General features: G+C 41.0%; 1 protein-coding gene across 2 annotated transcripts in view; it reads right to left on the reverse strand.

Annotated features, from left to right (window-relative positions):
• The window catches only part of myo10l1 (myosin X, like 1), a 51218-nt gene that overhangs the window by 17193 nt on the left and 9758 nt on the right, over positions 1 to 24267 (reverse strand). For both annotated transcript variants that reach the window (XM_054796168.1, XM_054796167.1), the window contains exons 2-17: positions 18693 to 18791; positions 9818 to 9976; positions 8512 to 8699; positions 8268 to 8402; positions 8022 to 8146; positions 6763 to 6776; positions 6602 to 6686; positions 6419 to 6525; positions 4768 to 4897; positions 4581 to 4699; positions 4361 to 4507; positions 4163 to 4263; positions 4016 to 4082; positions 1617 to 1709; positions 1458 to 1526; positions 1318 to 1400 (exon numbers count right to left, since the gene is read on the reverse strand). In XM_054796168.1, the coding sequence (XP_054652143.1) occupies positions 1318 to 1400; positions 1458 to 1526; positions 1617 to 1709; positions 4016 to 4082; positions 4163 to 4263; positions 4361 to 4507; positions 4581 to 4699; positions 4768 to 4897; positions 6419 to 6525; positions 6602 to 6686; positions 6763 to 6776; positions 8022 to 8146; positions 8268 to 8402; positions 8512 to 8699; positions 9818 to 9976; positions 18693 to 18791 (1721 nt within the window). The remainder of the gene's footprint in view (positions 1 to 1317; positions 1401 to 1457; positions 1527 to 1616; positions 1710 to 4015; positions 4083 to 4162; positions 4264 to 4360; positions 4508 to 4580; positions 4700 to 4767; positions 4898 to 6418; positions 6526 to 6601; positions 6687 to 6762; positions 6777 to 8021; positions 8147 to 8267; positions 8403 to 8511; positions 8700 to 9817; positions 9977 to 18692; positions 18792 to 24267) is intronic.

Below are 24267 nucleotides of genomic sequence, written 5' to 3' on the forward strand. Positions count from 1 at the left end.
TTTTTTGTTGCCATAAATGCAGTTAGCTATTTATCAATCATAGATTTATTGAAACAATTTTATTGGTTATTTTACCTCCAATAAATACAGTTGTTTATTTATTAAAAATAGACCTTATTTAAACAATTTTATTTATTTATTTTATTCCCAATAAATGAAGTTATTTATGCATAAACAATATACATTTATTTGAGCGACTGTATTTATGTCATACCCAATAAATGCAAATAATTTATGTATTCCTATGAATTAGGGCTGCCAAATGATTACATTTTTACATCAGATTAATTCATCAATTAATCATGATTAATCACCATGTCAGACTACTGTATGTCTGAAATATGCCCATTTTTACTGTATTTTATTGAAAGAAAGCTAAATGACAGGGCAGGGCATTCAAAGACACCACATCATTTAAGTTGAATTCACGTTTTGAGTGAATTTTCTGGGATTTCCCAGCATACTTAAATGCAGCAAATAGTACTTCCGCATTCAGAGTTACAAAGTGAGTGACAACAATATCACTTATTGTTTTTCTTTGCATTTCTGTTTATGGAGACCACACACAGATGCGTAATGAAGACGTTGTGACGTCCGGAGTGCCTGTGAACGCATCTCGTGGTCTGTCTAGTGACAATGTGGAAGTGTCGTTGCAATGACGAATGGCCTAGGGACGTGTTTGGTTGGAGTTGGAGATGCATATATGGTGTTGGAATTACACTGCTGTTGATGTGTTCAGGTACGAATAAAGTTATAAAACAGCGTCAGACTCTGTGTGACTCTGTGGGGAGCTACACTGTGCCGCCGTCTGTCGTCATAACAGAGAGTCGTGGCTTGCCATGACGAATATGTGTTAATTACGCAAAAAAATGTAACGTAATTAATGAAATAAATTAGTTACCGCTATTAACGTGCTATTTTTGACAGCTACAAAAATAGCACATAAAATAGCACATAATATTATTTTATATTTATTTTATATTTAATACATGAAGTACTTTATGTATTAATAATATTGGCTTTAAAAATGGTTATGAGATAAAAATTAAAATGATTTATTATTAAATTTAAATTATATAGTAAATAAAACAGTACACAAAAAGACTAAAAATTTTAATATAGTAAATGAATATATATAGTATATTTTTTGTACATTTTACATAATTTGGGTGAACAATTTCACATTTTATAATATTGTTTTCAACAGAGGGTATGAATGGATTCCAGGTATCATAAATGGGAAAATCCCAAACTTGCCTTGAAAACCTTGATTTTCATGAGCTTGAGCCGGATTGTTTGTGCCTGTAAAAGTCCTACCTGCTGTCCTTGAGCATGGTTAGGATATCGTCTCTGAACGTGTCTCTGTTCTTCTCCAAAATCCCTTTGACGTCATACAAGACCTGAGCGACACAAATATCAAGACCTCGGTCCAGATCACGTTAAAGACGACGTCTCACCTCTCCGGCGTAGTGTTTGATACCAAACTGATGGTCAGCCAGTCTGGGCTTCACATAGTAAGGATTGGTCTGTCACAAAAACAAAATGTGTACGGTGTTAGCGTACTGATTGCCTGTAGCAGCATGTCAGGTTTTAAAATGTGGAAAAGAAAAACTCACGGAATGCCTGCTGTGTAACTTCTCCAGGAGAGTGAAGTCTGTTCCTTTGGGGAAGCGACTCTCTTCATTCACTAGAGCCAGCAAACCCAGTTTCTAAGGAATGCAGAACAGTTACCATTGACCCGAGAGCTACCAGGATCAGAACTAACCTCTAACCCGAACCATGTCTGTAAACGCTAACCTGGACTCCGAACCCAAAGTCCCAATCTTGACACAGACCCTTAAGCCTAAGACCTAACCGTTATTTAGACCAATAACCCTATCCCTAACACCAAACCTCTAAGCATAACCTCTAAACATAACCTGACGACCTAACCCTACACATCTAGCCCTAAACAGTAACCCTAAACTCTTAAAGAAAAACTCATACATGAACACACATCTTTCTCTTTTCTGGGCGTTCTAAAGATATAAAACAGATAAAAGGAGGCATCTAATTCATGCACGTAATGGGACACACCTATTATATACGCAGCAATATGCCATTTTATGACATGTACATGGGCGGCTTATAGTCCGTGCAACTTATATATGTACAAATGTGTTTTTCTCCCAAAAACCAGTGCGTTATATACACCTGAAATTACGGTAATAACAATGTCGCTGTAGCTTGGTTAATATGCAGGTCGGTTGCTGGCGGTTTTTGAAGGTTTTTTCAGTAGGCTTTATAGGTGGAATAGTTACGTCTCATTAAGTGCATTCTTAGCTGCCTCTTTTTAGCTGTTTTTATATCTTTAGAATGCACAGAAAAGAGAAAGATGTGTGTTCATGTCTCACATAAGGATTGTGTATGATGGACAAAATTCCAAAAAAGGTGCAGTTTTCCTTTAACCTCTAAGACCTACCCCTAAATGTATGAACTAACCGTAATCCTAAACCCTAATTTAGAATTTATCCCTAAACCCTAACCCTAAACTAGACCCCCAACAGCATCCCTAAGGCCTAACCTTAATATAGACCCCAACCGTAAACCCTATGTCTAAATCCTGACCATAAATTAATTCATGTTTTATATGTGTCTGTGTAGGCTCTCAGTCGTACAGGAGTTGTCCATCGAGGGAAAGGCTTCTTGAGATGTCATCTGTACTTCTGTGAAGAAGGTGTCGGACGTTTCGCTCCTCATTCGAAGAGCTTCGTCAGCGAACTAACAAGTGCTGGTAGCCTCGGCCTTAAATACAGTAAAAGTGGGCGGAATTGGTGTGCCAACACCCTCCTCCTATTGGTTCCTTACACTAAGCCTGGGCGGAGTTGTGGTCTAATCCTCTCCTCCCATTAGCACCTCCGATCAAAGGGAAGTATAGCTCCCTGTAGTTGGATATGAACGACTCTGATACTGGCTCGTTAGCGTCTATTGTTCTGGCTCGGCCCTGGCTCCACCTCATTTGCATGACTAAGAGCTGTGGGTTTTGGTCTCAGTAACCTGCTGAACACAGGGTCCAAATTAAACCTCAAACCACCATTCCGATTCAATGATGGGTTCTGTTGTTTGACAAAAATAGCTTCCTTTACTCCTCTTTCAAACCATCTGTTTTCTTTGGCCAAAATCTTTACCTCGCTGTCCTGAAAAGAGTGATTGGAAGCTTTCAGGTGTAGATGTACTGCTGATTGAGGACCACTAGAATTGTCCCTGCGATGTTGATAAAGCCTTTTTTGGAGCATTAGCTTAGTTTCCCCAATGTAGTGCTCTTTGCATTCTTCATCTTTACAGTGGATGGAATAGACCACATTGCTCTGTTTTTGGTTTGGAGCCTTGTCTTTAGGATGCACTAATTTTTGTCTCAGGGTATTTACAGTACTGGTTTGAAATAGGTAGGAATTTTGTGTTGCCATAAGATCCTCTGGAGTTTGACCCCTGCTACATAAGGGACTACCACTCCTCTCCTTTTTGCTTCTGTGGGCTTTTGGGTTTCTTTCCCTACTCTCTGCTTTTGACATTTGTTAAAAACCCACCGCAGGTACCCACAGGTTGAGAGCGCTCTCTGGACATGTTGTGTCTCCTTTTTCCTTCCCTCAGCACTAGTTGGTATTCGTATTTCGTATTTCCTCTTATTATGTCTACTATATTGGGTAATACGAGTGTAAAGGTGACTATAGGGGTGTTACTTCATGTCTAGAGGGCACTAATAATGGTAAAAACCATATTTAGAGGGTTGTAAAGAGGCTTCCAATGCTGTAACTATGAAAATATTTGTTTCATAAAAGCTACTTTGTGGAAATTCATTTATCACGGTCAGGTCTACAACCGATTAACAGCGGTAAACCTGAGATGACTGTAAAAGGATTATGAGACATGTTCAAGTATTCAACATTAACTGCTCTGTATTGGGTATAAAACACCTATTATTAGAAAAAAAAGCCATATATAATACACACAGTCCACTAGTATGTATGCATGCCACCTTCTCTATGAGGTCGAGACACTCTGCATTATCCATCCAGTCGATGGCGTCCCATTGGACACCTTCCCTGCAACAACATGGACACAAACAACGCTTTCAGCACCTTTAAAAGCTTCTTACACTTTTTATTGAAGTCAATTTGTGTACCTGTTGTACTCAAGCTGCTCCAAGGAGAAGATGTGCTTGTTGAAGTACTCCTGGAGCTTCTCGTTGGCATAGTTGATGTTGAACTGCTCGAAGCGATTCACCTAAAGCACATACACACACACAAGTGACTCATTTGCATATATACTGTATAGATGTGTGTGTGTGTGTGTGTGTGTGTGTGAGACGAGAGAAACAAACCTCAAAGTTCTCAAAGCCAAAGATGTCCAGGATGCCGATAGACTTAAAGTTTTCCTTCCCTTTAATCTTCTGGTTGATCTTGAGGATAATCCAGGAGAAACATTGGGAATATAACGCCATTGCGACCGAATCCCGGGAATCCACGGCCTGCAACGATGCATCAAGGGTAGGATTAGGAGGGGGAACATGCAAGGAGATCGGTCCTGGTGTGTGATCGGACCTGCTCGATGGTGAGCGGGGAGCAAATCTCCTCCCCTCTCAGGATGATGGAGCGCTGAGTCAGCACTTCGGAGAGCTGGAAGGCATCGAGGCCCAGAAGCTCACTGGCATTGGTCACCACTGGAAAGACAAACATTTCAGGCTCAGTCCGTGTCTTAAAGGTTGATTTGTCTTGTCTTGTCGCTGACCTTGCTTGGTGGTTATCTGGGCTCCTCCCGCTGTCATGAACTCGATGTTGCCGAGCTGAAGGACGCCGGACAGCAGCTTGAACATATCTCTGATCTCCTCCTCGCTGAACTCCAGAACCTTCAGCGCCTCCTATTCAGCCATTAGAGGACATGATCTATACATGACTATGACTATACAGAATATCTACACCAGGGATGTTCAAACTTTATCCACAGAGGGCCAAATAGTGAAAAATGAAAGAATGCAAGGGCCATGTTGATATTTTGTAAAGCAACAAGTAGATATGCTACAAAGTTCTTTATATATTTCAAGAGAAAAACTTCATATCCTCTTTGTGATAAAGGTGAAAAAGCCTATTATTAGTATCAAACTCGCTCTTTGCTCTTCTTTTCCATTTTTGCTCTTTTTTTAATATTTTCCAAATTTTTCAACTTTCTTTTTAAATGTTTGTAAATTTTCTTTTCATAATATTATAAATTTATTCCCATAATATTTTTATTTGATTCTCATATTATAATTTTTTTCGCCAACCTAATTTTCCAAATATTACATTATTTTGTTATGTTTGTTTCTCATATTATTGTGACTTTAAAAAAAACTTTAATATTTCAACTTTATGCTACTAAAATGACAGCATTTTCCCTCATAAGATTACAAGATTATTCTCTTTTTTGTCATTATAATACTTTTTACCTCCGCCAAGCGCAAGCGCGGAGGTTATGTTGTTTGCAGGCCTTTATCTGTTTGTTTGTCTGTTTGTGTTGAAAATAACTTAATCAATTATGAATGGATTTGGATGAAATGAAAGGACTTGTCAGAAATGGGACGTGGAAGAACTGATAAAATTTTGGGGGTGATCCGGATCACCGTCTGGATCCAGGATTTTTTAAAAGGATTCTTTAACATTGCGAGATAGGACTACTTGTGCATATAACTCCACAAAAAATACAGGACAAGTTTCCAACAGATTTTACAAAATATCACAGGCTGATCCAAATCATGTAGGATTATGATTTTGGTGTGAATCACAAATGGGGGGAACTATGGCACTTGGCGAAGGTCTGCGCTCCCCAAGTGCTTTTCCAGTTTCTCTTAATATTTTGAGTTTTTTACTTTATTCTCATAAAATGTTTCCATTTTCCAACTATTTCAACTTTATTCTTGTACATTTTCTTCTTGTAATTATGACTTTATTCATATTCTTGCTCCAATTTTACACAGATGCGCTTGTCTGTCCCTTAAAGGTGTCTGCCAAATTTGTGGCGATTCGACTAAACACCCTAAAATTACAGTGGGTGTTTTGTCTACTGAGCGAAATTGTAAGATCAATTGTCAGTTAATAACAGGGACTTTACTAACAGTGCCACCATGTGGCCTATTTGTCAGAAAAATCATAGCACAGGCAACACATTAGGGGTGCATCTTTTGACAAATTTTTACCCTTTTGTGTGCAGCGCTTCAGTAGTAGAAGAGCTTGCTCACACAAATAAACACATCCAGTCTTTGTGTACCGTATATTCAGTCTATACTGAGTCCTCTGAAGGGTGCTGGCCCGTTTCGTCGGTAAATCCCATCTTCGCCATAAACACCATATTTCACAATTGCTAATGCTATGATAATCAAAATTATTAATAAGAGTGTCCCACTGACCATAACACTGTTAAACAGCTCTTTGTCGTTCAGACTCTTGTCCTTGAGACAACCTGACTGGCTGAGGTAATGGAAAGACTCCGCTGGATCCTCCAGGAAGTAGAGACCTGACACATCCAGACACGAACCTGCATCAAAGCACTGCACCAAAATGTCAAATCGGGCAAATTCAACCACACGTACTTTTATGCTCTTTGTTAGCTCCCGCCAAGAGCGCATAGAAAATGTGGTAGTTGCGTTCTCCGGGGTTCTGTCGCACCACTCGATTCTGCAGAGAATTAACACCATCAATGCAGGATCCGATTAACAAAACTACAGTAACTCAAGTACTGGAGCAAACTTACCTTTTCCAGTAAATCTGACACAAAGACAGTCAAGGAAAGGCAACAACAATTTGGTTCAAGCTGAAGCCCGAAAATGCTCTGATTACAGCAAGGATGTAAACTGGATATTTCGCGGCCGCGACAGCTGAGTAGCGCAACCAACGTTTTAAAGCGCACGCAAAGGTAGATTTAGCTGCTGGATACTGATCACCCACAACGCCTCAAATGCAGCTACTGGCATCCTGTGGAGTTAATAAAATACTACATTAGGCTAAAACTTCAGCATCCGGCGACAATAGAAAACGAGGTGTTAGGTTAGATCAGTGGTGTGCAGTCAGGGCCAGCAAAGCCTTCTCTGCTGGCCTAACCATTACCAGAAACACTGACCCCCATTTCAAAAATGAAATTGTAGTATTTGTTCCGTTAAATTATATTCATTGAGTCCCAACAGTCCATTATCATGATTTCGTAGTGTGTTTCTTGTGTGTAGTGGATGTTTATTTGTTTTGTCCATTCAGATTTCAGCTGCTATTTGGCGCCATATAAATGTAATCTGCCCATGGCCTTCAGAATCACGAGTGTTGGGGGGGGCTGTTTTTTTTTCCAGACTTCTGATTCGACTCTTAGGGCCAGCTTGCAGGCCCCAGTTCCGATTGGTTGATCAGGGCAAAGTGGAAGGCCCCCAGTCCTGATTGGTTGAGCAGAGCAAAACTGTTCAACATAAGTTACGGCCAAAACGGCTGACTGAGGAGGAGGAAGTTGACATCTCTGGTGGGGAGATCAATTTTACTTAAAAGGTTTTATATTTTTGCTCCGTTATTTGATAAATATTGATCGGGAACTGCTTCAGATGATGTTGTAGTGTAGATGTTTGGAATTGTCTGAACTTTAATCGCCTTTAATCATCGTTCTTTTTGTGCTTGTCACATTTGGCTGAGCACCAACAAGCGCCTGTGGAAATTAGTCGCTGACCTGACTTGAAATACTAGCAGTAATGTAAGTCATCACTTAATGTGTTGGAGTTTATCTCACTCTAAAGCCTCTATGCCGCATTGCTCTACAGACTCTGTCGCTCTACATGGGCGACTCTGATTCGAAACCCTGCTGAGGAACATATTTACTATCGTTATTGTTTTGTTTTTTGAGACTGGCTCTCACGGTGTCTGGCAAAAAGAAATTCTGGCCGGGCCCACTGAAGGTCCAGACACCAAATGCACCGCCCGCCCGCTGGGTTAGAGACTAGGATTGGAGTATACTTATATTTTTTTGAAGGAGGATACAATCGATGACGCAGCCTCCTTGGATATTGCCGCTCTCGGAGAAGTGAAGCTGGATGAATTTCCCGAAGCGACTCGAGTTGTTGTTGTAAACCGTCTTGGCGTTCCCGAAGGCTTCCATGATGGGACTGCAAAGAGACGGATTTTTGGTTGTGTGTTTGTCTTTGATAGAGCACAGTATTTCAGAACCAGTTGGTGTTCGGACTCTTGTACATATACAAATAATAATATTTTGTGTTATTTGTGTACCTGCTCTGCACGATGGCCTGCTCTACTCGTGTGGTTCTCTCTGATGGGGGCGTCCCGGCAGAGTTTTGGCTCATCACTGACAGGAACTGCAGCAACAGTTTGGTGCTTTCTGTCTTCCCGGCTCCAGACTCACCACTGAAACACACACACACACATACACACACACACACACACACCCCCACACACACATTAATATTGAGCGTTCCAATGTTATCTGATGCTGAAAAGCTAACCAATATCCAACCTGATGAGGACACACTGGCTGTCGTGGCGCTTCCAGATGCAGCGGTAGCATTCGTTGGCGATGGCGAAGATGTGGGGGGGCAGCTCCCCCAGCTGATGCTTGGAGTAGAGGTCCACCCTCTCCGGGTCGTACAGACCTGGGATCTGCTTGTAGGGGTTGACGGCAGCCAGGATGCTGCCGATATTTGTCTAAAAACACAACAAGCTTCATCATCAGAATAACAGGCGCCGAGCGTCAAACATCGCTTTATTATGACTTAAAATGCATCAATCTGTTAGAAATTGGAACCAAAAACAAACCAAAAACAACCCAATTAACCCGGTGCATCATCACGCTTTTCACCACTTAGCTAATGACAGCCATGTGATGTGGCTTTGTTGCCGGGGTTACAGCATCCCCATTGATAGAATGCATTAGCCTTAATGGACCGGGGGCATCACTAAAGACAACTACAGTCCTAGAACTGGCTTCCACCCAATTATTAACTCTTGCTTGTGTGTTGTGCTTTTTCTTTGGCTTTTTCTGCAACGCCTATTCTCATGGCAAATAACTCATGGCAAAACAGGAAGGTGGTGTTCGTGTGGTGTCTCGCTGCCACATCGTGTCTTTGGGAACGGTCACATCAAGAACCGCGTCATCGGACACCTCCGCATCAGGCATATCGTCCCGTCGTCCCCGAACAAATACGGCTTAATTCCATGTTCTGCGAGGTCTCTATTTCAACTCCAGATGTTTCTTCCTCCTCGAAAACTACTGGCACATCGCTCAAATCTTTGCTATAATCACTGTAAACATCATCTGTCTCGTCCATTCTCTCATGTTTGTTTACTCTGCCTAAGATGAGAGATGCGCCTTTGGTGACTTCACTTCCGGAAAGGCCCCTTTTTCAAAGACGGATATTAGAAACGTTTCCCGCCGCGTACTTTAAGTGTAAATTTTACGAATTTACCGTTCGCTTTCAAAAAACAAACAACGTAGAACATAATTACAAACAATATAGAACATATTTAAGCAATTTCAGTGATGCTTTAAATGTTCATTTATCCCTTTGTTCATCATTTATATGCATTTGGGATTGTTGACTGCATGTAAAACTATTCATTGCAAAACTACAAAACCGTTTTTTGTGTGAACATTTTTGGCTTTCTGGCACGGATTAATTGGATTTACATTATTTCTTATGGGAAAAATTGATTCAGTTAGCATCGGTTTCGGTTAAAGTCGGACCGTCTGGAGTGAACCAAGGCTCCATTGCATTCCATGACTTCCTACGGGGGCGCGGGGTATCGGAAGAGGTCATTCTTACGTAGATGTTGTCTTTCTGGTAGCGCTGGTACAGGTTGTGCATGATGGCCGCCTCGTGCAGCTCGGCCAGCGACGACATGTCCTCCACGCCGTCAATGCTGGACTGGTGCATGGCGTATACGCGCTCCCTGGTGACCTCAGCCTGCTGCAGGTACAGCACCTGCAAGTACACAAAGAGCCAATACATTAGGTCCAGAGTTGCACAATGTGCTGTAAGTAGATATATGTATTCATATCACAATATGTTTATTATCACAGCCTGACATCTTTTTCATAATAAAGGTCGCCTATTCAACTTGTCCAAGAATAGAAAGGTCGGCCTTTAAAAGCGCGGATTGTTGATATGTCAGCTCAGTGTGTGTGTGTGTGTGTGTGTGTGTGTGTGTGTGCGTTGCTGTAACAGATGCCAGGGCATGCTCTTGGCACTCTCACATCTTAAATGGATCTGTTTTACTGGAATAACATTTGCTTCTGCTGCACATAAGAACAAAATAGTTGCAGTTATATAAAGTCTACAACAACAGCAACAGACACAAGCGTGCATGAATACAAGCATACTGGGACGAATCAGTTATTGCACTTGGACTTTCACTCATTCATAAAGATTCCTTTCATGCCGCTCATGAGCGCGTGTGTGTGTGTGTGTGTGTGTGTTTACATAATGTCAGTCTGATGCACAGACAGGACGACACGCACGACTGACTGATGACTTGCATTCATTAACACGCCTCTTCGTCACGCCGCTTCATCACAACTTGGATGGAGGGCAGCGTGAGGACATAATGTACAGTAAGTCATTTTATTTTGGATTATGTTTGCATGTTCTCACGTACTCCAGCTTCCTCCCACATTACAAAAATATACGCGATTGGCTGGCGACCAGTCCAAGGTGTACCCCGCCTCTCGCCCGAAGTCAGCTGGGATAGGCTCCAGCATACAGAATGAATAAATGAATGGATATGTATTGCATATCTTTGGAAATGCCGTATTTTTTTATACAGTCATCAGATGGCGCAAGTGTACCTAATGTTGTGGCTTGTGACGTTGTGGCCTTCGTGTGAATGTTTTCCTGTACACGTACGCAAACGACAATGGAACTGAACGCATTTAGCCACATGTCATCATTTTAACGACACCTCACAATGTCTCTTCCGTCTGCAATGCATAATGAAGGCCCCTTTTATTTTTTTATTGCAGGTGGAACACATTTTCTTTCTAAAGCTGATACTTGAATGCGCTTCACATGGTTGAGGAGACGAGCCAAGAGGTCATGTGACTTGACGCGTTAGACAAGCGAGAGAGGAGAGCCCTCGGTACAGTGACCTACATTCCCTCCAGCAGCTCGGGATACACGATCACATAATAATCATCATGTTTTACCTGACCTCAGATCGCATGTGCATGACCTTGATGGCTCACATCACCTGATGTTCTCATCCTTTATTTGTACGATATCATTCTCGCCAATGCAACATGCTGTAAAGCTAGCTGTGATTTTAATGTCTATTGATATTGACGGCGGAACACTTCCCACTGTTAATATGAATATTAAAAGCAACTTAACACTGGATCACATGACAGCTGGGTCATTTTTTTTAAACATTCCAAAGTGTCGCACAAGTGTAAAAAGAAGTGAACCACTGTGACACCAAAAGCGCTCTACCTTACATGCATTGTAGCACTCGCAACAGTTATGCATGTGTGTAAATAAGTACTGCGACCCGACTTGTGCTGCTTTTTTAAAACATTTTGCATTGTGACACAAGTGTAAATAGAAGCTAACTACACTAAAACAAACAAAATAATCCACCTTACATGTGTTGTAACATTCCTAACGGTCATGCAAGTGTATAAATAAGTACTGCGACCCGCCTTGTGTTGCTTTTTTTAAACATTTTTAATTGTGACACAAGTGTAAAAAGACATTAACTACACTAAAACAAACAAAGTAATCCACCTCACATGCATTGTAACGTTCTCAACAGTCATGCAAGTGTATCAATGAGTTCTGCTACGTGACTTGTGTTGCATTTTTTAACATTTTTCTTTGTGACACAAGTGTAAAAAGAAGCTAACTACACTAAAACAAAAAAAAACAACAACAAAATAATCCACCTTACAAAATGTATGCAAAATGCATGTGTGTGTTTGTGTGTAAATGTGTGTTTTTGTGTCAAATGAATTCAAAGAGTGAGTAAGCGCGTGCACGCGTCTTCCGTGGACCTTCAAATGATGAAGGGGACCAATGTGGGTCACTTAATGTAACACAACATAAAACCACACATTTGTGCAGTTTTTTTTTTTTTTGCACAGTCACATTTATGGACGTGAAGTTTTGTGTCTGTGTGTGTGTGTGTGTGCGTGTGTGTGTGTGTGTGTGTGTGTGCGTGTGTGTGTCTGTGTGTGCAAGGCCTCCCTGCAGCATGCTTCCTGCTCCAGTGAGCGCTCACTGCAGCTTTCACGCTAGCTACAGAAATCCAGGTCATGTAACTTGCATCTCATCGCTAACATAGTCACTGTGTGTGTGTGTGTGTGTGTGTGTGTGTGTGTGTGTGTGTTTGTGTGAATGGAATAAAAGCAGACACACAGGTGTTTGTCTGCCGCTTCTTGTTGCTTGGATCTATTTCTTGTGTCACTAGACTACTGTGTCAAAAGTACAAAGGAGTATTAGGGACCCAATGAAAAGAAAAATACAATTATACTAAAGGTCGTAAACTCACGAGAACACAATACATTAGTATTTTGAAAGAAGACAGCCATAATGGTACCAGAATAATGGCGTATACTCTGGAGAAAAAAGCTTCATATTTTCAAGAAAAAAATCCTTATGGGAATAAAGTTTTTAATAAAATCATTTTTTTTTATTTTACGAGAATACATTTGGTGGGACACCTTGTTTTTTTAGGAAAAAAGAAAAATATAATAATTAATGTAATATAATATTAGAATAAAATCTTTTTTTTCTAGAAAAAAAATTATTTTTGCAACCAAAAAAAAAAAGCAGCATTTTTTTCTGCATTTGGAGCCCATTGCATTTTTTGTGGTCATTAAAAGACTTCTACTTTTTGGCACTCAAACGGCTCCGCGTTTGGGATCCTTACCTGTCATAACCCCAACAATGTATTAAAAAAAAAAAAAGTCAGACAGTTGCATGAACAATTTTGTATAATTGAGGAGGAAAAAAGTCATTTTCCGATAAGTTATATATATATATATTTTTTTTTTAAAAACACAGTCTTAAGAAAAATTGTCACAATGTTATGACAATAAAGATGTTTTTTGTAACTTTAAAATAAGGTTTTTTTAAAAGTATAATTATGGAAAAGAGAAAAATAAAGAATCTTCCAGGAATGAAGTGTTTTTCATTTCAAATGTAGAATAAATTAGTATTCATAAAGTGAGTATAATGTTTATAATCAATTTCAATAAAATTTAGAATAAATGTGCATCTTTTCCCCTTATTAAAATATTTAATAAGGGTTTCCTCACTATAATGTGATTTCTCAAAAGCGGCCATTTTCACGACTTTATTTTTATTGTCTTTTATTGCGAACGTCTTCTCAGTGTAGCACTCGTTGTTTTTTGTTTGAAAAAAAGGAACGTTTCCTTTGATGAAAGCTGAGTCTGTGACGGTATCCATGGCAACCAGATTGAGAACCTCCTCATGGAAACCTCCTCATGAGATGACCTACATATAGAATATACAACCACAATTATGAGGAAGTTGTGACAAAGAACACGGGCGCACCTTTTGAGCCCTTTGAGCTTTGAAAATACTGAATACGTTCAAAACAACCTTTTCTTGTCCATTTCTGCTCAATATTTGTTCCCGCTTGTGGCTCCACATCGACCGCCACACTGCTGCGTTTCCTCAAACTACGCCGTGGGGGGCTGAAACAGGACACGCGCACGTTAAAGGAAATGCCCGCTAACGCGTTATTGACAGCCCTAATTCTAACGAGAAAAAAGTTGGACTTTTACGACAATAAACTTGTAATATTATGAGGAAAAAGCGTAGAGTTGAAAGATTAAAAGAAAGAATATATTGTTTTTTTGAAGTCGTAATATTATGAGAAACCAACAAAACAAAGAATAAAGGTGCAATTTTTAGAAAACTAGGTTGGTCAAAAAGTCATAAAAAGTCATACACTCCTGATCAAAATCTTAACATCAGTTGAAAAATTGCAAGAATTGACATTTTGCACTGTTGGATCTTAAGGAGGTTCTACGCAGAGCTTCAAAATACAAAAAAAGAAATGGGAGTGAGACAAAAAATATTTTGAGTAAGCAATTTATTGCAAACAAGCATTAAAGTGAAATCAAAAGTTTAAGAGCACAGCCTTTAAATGGCAAAATCTTGGCAAAAACCTGGATTGAATGTCATTTTCGTGTCTGGTATTCACACTGTCGTGATCTCTTGATGGCAAAGGCAAAAAAGCTTTCTCTCTTTGAACGAGGTGGGATTGTTGAGGCCTCTCCCAATGCGCCAGTGCTGCTGAGGTTGGACGCAGTAAGACAGTCATTCGAAAATTCTTCAAAGATCCTGAGGATTATGGAACAAAAAAGTCCATCTGTAGACCCAAAAAAATGTCACCAGGAGGATCCGATCTGTCAAGACAAGGGCCCATCCATGGCCCAAATGAAGGTCGTTACTGGTGCCGAGCGCAGTCCAGCAATCATCAGACCGCATCTGCGAGAGACCGCTTTTAAAAAGCAAAACGTCTTCAAAGGCCTTGTCTCCTTCAACACCACAAAATTGACTGTTTGAAATTTGCAGGGGAGCACCGACCATGGGACATTTAGAGGTGGAAGACAGTTTTATTTGATGAGAAAAAATGGAACCTTGGCGGTCCTGATGGCTTCCAATGTTTCTGGCGTGACAAGGAGATCCCACCTGAGATGTTTTCCACACGGCACCATGGAGGGGATGCCATCATGATCTGGTGTGCTTTGCCTTTCAATGGAACAATGGAGTTTCAGGTTGTGCAGGGGCGTCAGACGGCAGATGGCAGATGGCAGATGCAGGAGGCATCCCTCATGACTGAAGGCCCTCGTCTGGCTTGTTCAAAAGGTAATATTACCAATGATATAGGTACTACATGTACGTGTATACATATACAGTATATGTGTATGTATGTAAATATGAGTTTGGATGCAGTAGTTATAGTAAACGAGGATAATTAATGAAAAAAACAATAATAAAAGTGATATAATAATACGTAATGATAAATGTTATTTACCTTTGAAGAGGAATGGTCGAGCATACGTCGTTGTGGTGGAGAAGGAGGAGTTATTGAAAAAAGGACAAATCGTGGTCGTCGTGAGACTCTAGGTAGTGTTCTGTGGGTGGTGTAGAATTAAGCAGGCCTATTAACTCTTCATAAACTTTAATCACACGCTCTGTCCGGGTTGTATCATACAGCTACAACTTAGCCTTCCTCTCTGTTGGTCCCATTAGCAGTGTCACAGTGCCCTCTACTGGTCAAGCATGTACAGTAGCAGCATAAATACTGATGGAGCGACGACAAGGCAAAATGAAATAAAGTATAGACCAGTCGGCTTGTGTTCGTATCCGCAAATGTTTGCAAAGCGGATGTTCGTAAGTTGGGGACCTAGTGTATACGGAAAATGTAAAAAAAAAAAAAGAAAAACAAAGAACAAAGACCAAAGTTGATACTAATAATGGGCTTTTTCACCTACATCACAAAGCTGAGATGCGGTTTTCCGGAAATACGTCTAAGCATACAGTAGACGCCCCTACAACGTAAATAATCCGTTCCGAGAACGTTTACGTTACAGGGTTTTTACGTAAAGCGTAAAATACATGTAAATAGCCTAATCCGTTCCAAGATCTTCCCAAACTCACCCCTTTTGGCCCTTCAAAATATTCAAAGTCCACCAAATATGGTGGGAAAATATAAGAAAACGTTAGCATAAACATAGTAGAGTAGTAGTAGTAGTAAGGTAATAAATAAGATTACTGTAAATGAATAAAACTGAAAAACAAAAACAATCCTACCGTTCACGAGATGTCTTGATCAGGAGCGCAAGTGGAGGGAGGAGGAGGAGGAGGAGGAGGAGGACAAGGAGGACTAGCCTGAGTCGAAACGCGACTCAAAGAGTCTGAGAGCCAGCTGGTCTCACAGACAAACGCACACGCACTACACGATAATGCTGTGTGCAAAATTTTAATGTGTAACTTAACTTAATTGTTTAAGTTAGTTTAAGGGCGACTACGAAGAGGAAAGGACGTTGAAGGGAGAAGCCTGTCTCTCACACAAACACACGGACGTGCTGTATAATCAGCCAATGAGATGAGAGCGTAGGCGGTGTCCCGATAATCAGCCAATGAGATGAGAGCATAGGCGGTGCCCCGATAATCAGCCAATGAGATGAGAGCGTAGGCGGTGCCCCGATAATCAGCCAATGAGATGAGAGCGTAGGTGGTGCCCCGATAATCAGCCAATGAGATGAGAGCATAGACGGTGCCCCGATAATCAGCCAATGAGATGAGAGCGTAGGCGGTGCCCCGATAATCAGCCAATGAGATGAGAGCGTAGGTGGTGCCCCGATAATCAGCCAATGAGATGAGAGCATAGACGGTGCCCCGATAATCAGCCAATGAGATGAGAGCGTAGGCGGTGCCCCGATAATCAGCCAATGAGATGAGAACGTAGGCGGTGTCCCGATAATCAGCCACTGAGATGAGAGCATAGGCGGTGCCCCGATAATCAGCCAATGACAGCGTGAAGCGTCAGAAGGCGTCACCAAGTGTACTCTGTTAGTCATGGAAAATGTTCCCCTCTCTCTGTTGCGCGAGCTATTCAAATCGAATTTCTGAACTTGAACCGACTATGGAATTTCTTAGGTAATACGATGCAAAAACTTTACATAAATTCTTTACGTTCAGTGAAATTTACGTAAAAGGAGGTTTACGTTATGCGAGGTACGACTGTATCTACATGTGTTGCTTTACAAAATATCAAAGTGGCAAAGTTGCATGCTTTCATTTATCACCATGTGGCCCTAACCGGAAAAAGTTTGGACACCCCAGAGTTAGACTAAATGGTTTACATTATTTGGGCGATGTTTGCCAAATACAAAGCTTTGGCGGGCTGGATGTGGCCCCCCGGGCCACCTATTGAGGACGACCGGCTTAGCGTGATAGCAGGGATCTACTGCGCATGATAAAAAATATGAACAAATTAGTGCAGCAGAGTGTCATCGTACAGCATGAGAAAGAAATAAGCAGAGTGATAGAATGTTCTAGAAGACAGCTCGCGGACTCTCCGAACTCCAAAGTGTGTCCCCGAGCAAGACACAGCGGTGGTGTGGCATGGTCTCAACGTTAAGTCCTCCACGGTGCCGATTCTCTATCAAATATTCAGCGCTTCCAGCAGGGCTGCTGTTTAAAAGCGGGGAAACGTGGAGGAGCGGGGGCTGGGCAAATTAAGCACATTCATAATCCAGAGTAACGAGGATGTTTGATGCTTTCAGCGCACCTCTATTTCGGGACGTACCGGAGATGCTGAAGCAGCTTAGCATCTAAAAAGGATGCTCTTGCCCTACTGTAAACATGCGACAGTAAACATACATTTGTTGTACAAGACGATGCAAATGTACTTTGAGGGGAAGATTGAGACTCTTGGCTGCCGTCTATTATTAGCTGCCAACTGGAGCACATGTGTGTGTGTGTGTGTGTGTGTGTGTGTGTGTTAAATCCAAAGTGCACGTCCCTTGCCTGGTTGTACAGATTAGATGAGCACATGCACGCTCATGCGCTTAATAAGATTTTAAAACATTCAATGACATTATTTTGGCAGAGGGTGTGGCATTAAAAGGTTGTGGTTGTACATCGGCCTAGAAGGGCTAAAGGCAAATTTTATTTTATTATTTTTTTTTTTACTGACATCCAACAATGTTCTCATTTAACGCCCCTCTGGAGGCCAATGTGTGTCAGAGGAGGAATATAGAGCCGCTATTCAAACCAGCGACGGTCAACTCAACATATGTCACGTATAATTATGTATGTACGGAAAGTGCAACACACATGACCTGGCGACAGCTCGCTGGTATTTTATAGCGCATGCAGAGGTAGGCAAAGCTGGTGGATGCTGCATGATACTTCCAATGCAGATACGGCCATTTTGTGGTGCTAATAAAGCCAACATCAAAAGGTTGCCACAGCTGTTAATGCCGATGTTTTTCGACATAAAAAAACACGTAATCTTCCGAGAATTCAATTGTGTAAATTCGGGAAATAGTCGCATTTTAAATAGAATAAAGTTGTATTTTTTTCAAGGAAAAAGTCAGAATATTATGACAATAGGTACATACTTTTGGAGTAAATAAGGTGCTTTTTTTTATTAAAAAATGATTATAATTTCATAATATTATGAAAATAAAATATATTTTTTAAATTTAAAATTTTTTAAGTAAAAAAAGATGTGACCTTAGAATTAAATTCTATAAATTCAGGAAAAATTAATATTCTCATCAGAATGAAGTCGCATAATATTATCAGAATAAGTGCGTTTTTTCGTAAAAAATCAGCAAAAGCAAAAGCAAAACTCCAATACCCATAATTCACTGAGTCCCCGCCAAATGGCCACTTGTCCATGGTCCACCAAGCAGTGCTGGGCTCAGCGTCAAAATGCTTCCAAAGTCTCAGTCCTCTCCACTGACCCGCCTGCTTTTCGGGATTAATGGCTGTCCTGAGAATTAAACTAAATACTGAATGCTGAAGCTGCCTTTAGCTGAATGCCAAACGCACTGCCAGGGTGACGCTGAAAATCCTCAAGCTTAGCATCCGTCTGTTTAGCATTTTATATTTGTTTATTTATTGAGACAGTGTGTGTGTGTGTGTGTGTTCTTACCTCTCCATAGTCCGTGGTGACAACGAGGGTTCCATCTCCACAGGAGTTAACCGTGGCTGGAACCAGCTGTTCCTTCTCCCGGACCCAAACACGGGCCCCCTGGATGGCACAAAACACACAATGTTATCATTGAAATGTCTTATTAAGACTACGTTCAATGTTTTCGTCTCATATTTCATAACAGTATGATACAATGCTAGGGATGCTCGGATCAGGGTTTAATCCTGCCGATCATCCATGAGTGAAATTGGCTGATACCGATCACATACTGTTTATTAAGTGTACATTTTTTATTTTATTTATGATGACTTCTACACATACGGGCAAGTGTTGTCCAGCGTTGGCTACATTAGCTGCCGTTTGACTGGTGATGACATCGTGAGCTTCGAAAACTCACCATACTCCGTAAAGTGTTTGATCTTCAAATGCCGTATTAAATTAGAGCTTTTTGACGTGCTACCCTGGCGAGATCTTTTTCGTGGCATCTTTTGCAGGGTGCAAAATTTGTATCAGTCTCACAAACGGCAGGTAAGTTCCACGCGGCAGACGTGATTGTTTTGGGTTTGGCACGCCTGCGCAGTGTGAAGGAAAGTGGGCGGGGGACACTCGCTACAGTCTGCATGCCGCAATAGTACGAGCCAGAGGTGAACGGGGTTGAAAGACATTCATCGGCGTATGCCGATCGCAAGCTTTTTCACGGAAATCAGCCAATATTGATTGATATTGATCGGTGGCCGATCAATCGGAGCATCCCTGTACAATTGTATTTTTATATTGTATTTTTTTGAGGAAAAAAAGTTTTGTTTTTCAGAGAAAAAGTCATTAGCTTCAAGAATAAAGATGTTTTTTTTCCAAGAAAAATGTTGTGAAAGGAAGAGAATTATTTTCTTTTTTTTATATATATAAAAAATACTTAATCTTCCAAAAATCAAATCGTATAAATTTGGTCATAATTTAAAAAGCCATAATCTTAAAAAGGAAAAAGTTGTAATATTCTGAGAATAAAGTAATATTTTTTGAGTGAAAAGGGTTAATTTTTTAAAATAAAACATTTAATTTTACAAGAATTAAATCATATGAATTTGTGAAAAAGTCGTAATATTATAACAATAAGTTCAATTTTTTTAATTTAAGAAGTCCACTTTTTTGTAGGTAAAACAGATGGGATATATTATTTAATTTCAAATTAAATTACATAAATCACATAAATTCAAGAAAAAGTCATAATTTTATGAGAATAAAGTCATATTTTTACTTTTATTTTTTCCACATTAAAAAGACATAATGTAAAAAGAATTCAACTGGGAAAAAGTTGGAATATTAAGAGAATCAAGTTTTTTTTTTCAGAAAAAAGTTCATATGTATGCTTTCCTTCAAAACAAAAAATAGTGGAAAAGATATGAGACTTGTGTTGTAATATTATGAGAATAATTTTATATTTTTTAGTAAACAAAGCTGCAGTTTTTTCAAAATTTTCAGTGAAAAAGTTTTTTTTCCAGATTAAAAGGACAATTTTCCAAGAATTACATAGATACTTTATTCATGTGCAAGAGAAATTCACATTTCCAGCAGCTCTGCAAAAATGTCCTAATAAACTTTAATACTAATAAATAAAACAAACAAGGCAAGCTAGGAGAGGTAAGAAAAATAGAACTTGTGTTGAAAAGCCGCAAGTCGTGGGGACAGTATGATCTACTCAGTCTTTCAGTGGAGCGAAAAAGTCGTAATCTTAAAACAAAATTATATTTTTTGCAGAAAAAAAGTCATAAACGTAATCTTACAACCATCTATTACAGTAATATTGTGAGAATAAAGTTAAATAATCTAATTATTTTTGAAGTATGACGTCTCCTATTTTTGTCACATGACTGCAAATGACCTTTGTGGCGCCCCCTATGGGCATACATGTAATATGTTTATCCTCAAAGTTTTAGAATCATTAGACAAGCGGTCAGTGGCGTACGGACAATTCGCTGCGAAGTTGCTGAGACGTTTTGGTAGACGGCGGCCATGTTTTTCAGCTAATCTCACTCAAAATGTACACAAATGTGCTCGTCAGTCGCTTAAAGATGTGTGCCAAATTTGGTGGTGATTTGACCAATCACCCTGAAGTTACAGTAGTGCGACCTTTTGTGTGCAGCATGTCAGGAGTAGAAGTAAAAAGGATCTGTAACTACGTAGTTTCCGTGCAACTAGTAGTGCGAGTGTTTGTTTGGAGGGGTCAAACGTGCATTCCGTGTTGGCAAATAACAGCTTTTGTTGTCGTTTTTTCTAATGGACACAGTAACCATCAACATGCGAGGCATTATTCCGCTTGGCCTGCATCAGCGCCCTGACAGATGTGTTTAATGAGAGATAAAGACTGTAACATCTGGACTTTTTGTCTCTGTCCAGCAACGGTGCTTGAAATCCGTGTTTGTGTGTGACTCGGGGGTCAGAGGAAGTGCGCTCGTCACACACCTTCCCACACAGACAAATGTCTCCTTCACTCAGTCACTGACCTCTGATCCTCTAAAAGCGGGGTGACAGCATAACAGCAAAGTCGAGACAAGAGGGGCTCAAAAAGGAAACATTAGATGATGTTGAAGCTTAACAGGGGTCAAGAGTATCCTGTTTTTACTTCCCACCATAAGGAGGTGTTTTATTCAGGAGCAGACCGAGTCTTCCATCAGGGTCTTTATAGCCACCGCAGACATTTGCTGATGTAGTCCTGCTTGTTTCTGTTGTTTTGTTATTGTTGTCACAATTGTTGTTGCTGCTGTTGTCCTCGTCTCTCTCTTTTTTGTCCCCCTCTTATCCCCGCGCCCCCCTCTCTGTTTTCTTTTCTCTTCTTCTCTATCCCCTCCTGCTGCGTTACGGCCGCTCCAAATTTGCATGACAAGAAAACATCAAAGTCAAATAAATTCTGTATAACAGGAGAAGTGTATCTTACATTTTTCCCGGCAGAGCAAATCTGTTGGGAACGTGAGGGCATTTAGATCAACAATATTATCTGCCCTAATGGCTGAACAGGACAAAAAACAATAAAAAAGAGCAGCCTGAGGGCACGGAGCCCTGCCAGGGTTTCCGCTACATGGCAGGACCGTGACAAAATTAAACCGTCACACCTTACAAATGAGGGTTTTTTTAAAAACATGAAACCAAAATTATATTATGGCTCTGATACAACCGCCGAAAATGGAAAATTGGTGGACCAACTTTGTTCTTTTGAGAATTACAAATGATCTCGGACCTTTGAGTTAGCAAAGCTCCTACAACAAAAATCACTCTGGCCAATGAAACATTTACAATACTCCGATGTCTTTCTGTTGTTGCCGATATCCACACCACACTTCATCATCTCTAGCTTCTTTCACACAGAGATCCCACAAAATAGACGGCATTTTCCGCCAGTACTTTGTATACAGAACTCAGCGAGGGCGGGACACTGCCGCAACAAGAACACGTAGTCTTGGAATATCCTCATTCATTTTGTTTCATGTATAAGGAGACGCATTTTATCCAAGAGGAGGCTCAGGGCGGCAAGAAAATGGAGCGTTTTAGCAACATGGAGACCATGGACATTAATACTGCAGCTTCCAGAGCGAAGGCATTTTATACAGAAGCCACAAAGCGCCATGGCCATCCCACAATCGGATAACAAGGTGCGTCATCGCCAGGGTCGGGTGTGATTTATAAAATACTTTCTTCAAACTTCACACAGGTGCCACCTCTGTTACGGCTTTGATGCTGTCGCCGAAGGAGGAAAATTGGTTGTTTTCGTCTGCCCGTTCCAGTGTCTTGGTGCCTCTCACGCAGATCATCTATTTTGAATAAAATACAAAGCATCAAAACCGTTATGTTTCACGTTTGCGCCTTCTGCGGCTCATTCATAGGCCCTCACTCCGGCTAGAGACGGGACAACTGGGTTGCTCCTGCTCCTGTTTGGCAACTTAAAACCGATTGTTTGCAGCTGGGAGTTGCAGGTTCATTCTTCCATCCTCAGTGGACGCACTCGCATGGAATTCTTCTCCATTTTGGACATTTTATAGTCGTTGTGTCTCCTAGTACCATCGCCTTCGGCTTCTGCTTCCTCCTTTGTTGGCTTGGATGTTCTTTGTTTTTAGGCCTCACGCCTCTGCATCTGCGGCCCAGACCTACACAGCACATCACAAAAAGGCCGGCTTTTATGAGAAGTATGAAAGGGGCTCACGGAATTATTCATGCTGATTTGTTTCAAAGCTAGTTTGAATGCCACTGAACACAACAAGCATTTGGTTCTCTTTCGGCAGCTGTTGAACAGGTTTGAGATGAGCGGTCAGGGGTCATGTGTGAGGCTATAATGTAACAATGAGGTTAAATGGAGCGTTTCGGAAAGGTGACGGACGGAGATGGAGGGTTTTGTTTGACTGCTTCCAGGTTCATATTTCACAAAGGAGGGCAGGAGAAGGGATGGATTGATGGGGTCCGGTGACACGTTTAGGCATCAAACGTGTGTTTCTAGCCCGCTGATGCTATAGGTTTGTTGTCATGCGTGGCCATCCCTGCCTGTCTGGACCAGGAATTCCCAGAAGAGGACGAGGCGGAGGGGTCTGGGATGGGAGGAAGACATAAAAACGAAGAGGACTGCGCGAATGAGAGTGCTGGGTGTGGTTTGTAACGCTGTTAAGGTCATTTATAGCCCCCCACTGTATTCTCTCCAGGCACAATCTGGGATCAATGGGGAACCACAGATCAATTTACTTAAAGCCATGCATGCATTTTTCTAGTGAACTGTAAGTCTTTTCAATGCATCCATGATAAGATGGCTTAAGAGTCCAGTATGTGAGCTTTAAGTAGCGTGACTTTTAACAGGATGGAAGAGACTTACTGCATCTGCCACTGAGAGAACGGAGGTCTTTGAGGTCATGCTTTATGTGCCAGAATCCGCAGAGGCAGACGATGAACAGACTGACTGGAAAAGAGTGAAGCCTTTTTCCCACTGCCTGTGAAAAGCCGGCCTTTTTTCTCCTCGCCAAGGATCTGAATAATCAGAATGCACACCGAATGGGAGGATAAAGTTGACCTTGTAATTTGACAGCTTGAGGGTGTGTTCACACTTGTAGTCCGGACCAAAAATTGCAAAAAAGATTGGCGGTCAGTTTGTGTCTAGAGTGTCTAGAGCTTAAGACCCATCTTTGGTTGGGTTCTTTTGGTCTTGGACTGCGTTCACACTTGACTAAAAGGGAGAAAATGGATTAGGGTCTGTTTTAACTGGACCAAAAATGGGAAGTTGGACTTCTCGAGCCCTGTTGTGTTGAAAGCAACCATCACAGCAAATGCTGGCTCTGATGTCCTCTAATTATCTGATCGCGGGATGCCGTGCCGCTGTGTGAAAGGACACACAATGTGTTCTGTATAAACGGCAACGCTAGATCTTTATGTTCTGATCTGTTATGGTTCTGATGCGGCAATGTGACGTGATCGCTGTGTAAAAGTGGCTTTAGAAATGATGGGAGTCTTGCTGTTTAAGACTTAATTTTTTGCCTAAGAGTACGTGCTGTACCGCAAGGCTCAATGCTCTGACCCGTCTATGTTATTCTTTGCATAGCCCTGG

Source organism: Dunckerocampus dactyliophorus, chromosome 13, assembly GCF_027744805.1.
Source record: "Dunckerocampus dactyliophorus isolate RoL2022-P2 chromosome 13, RoL_Ddac_1.1, whole genome shotgun sequence".
NCBI classification, from domain to species: domain Eukaryota; kingdom Metazoa; phylum Chordata; class Actinopteri; order Syngnathiformes; family Syngnathidae; genus Dunckerocampus; species Dunckerocampus dactyliophorus.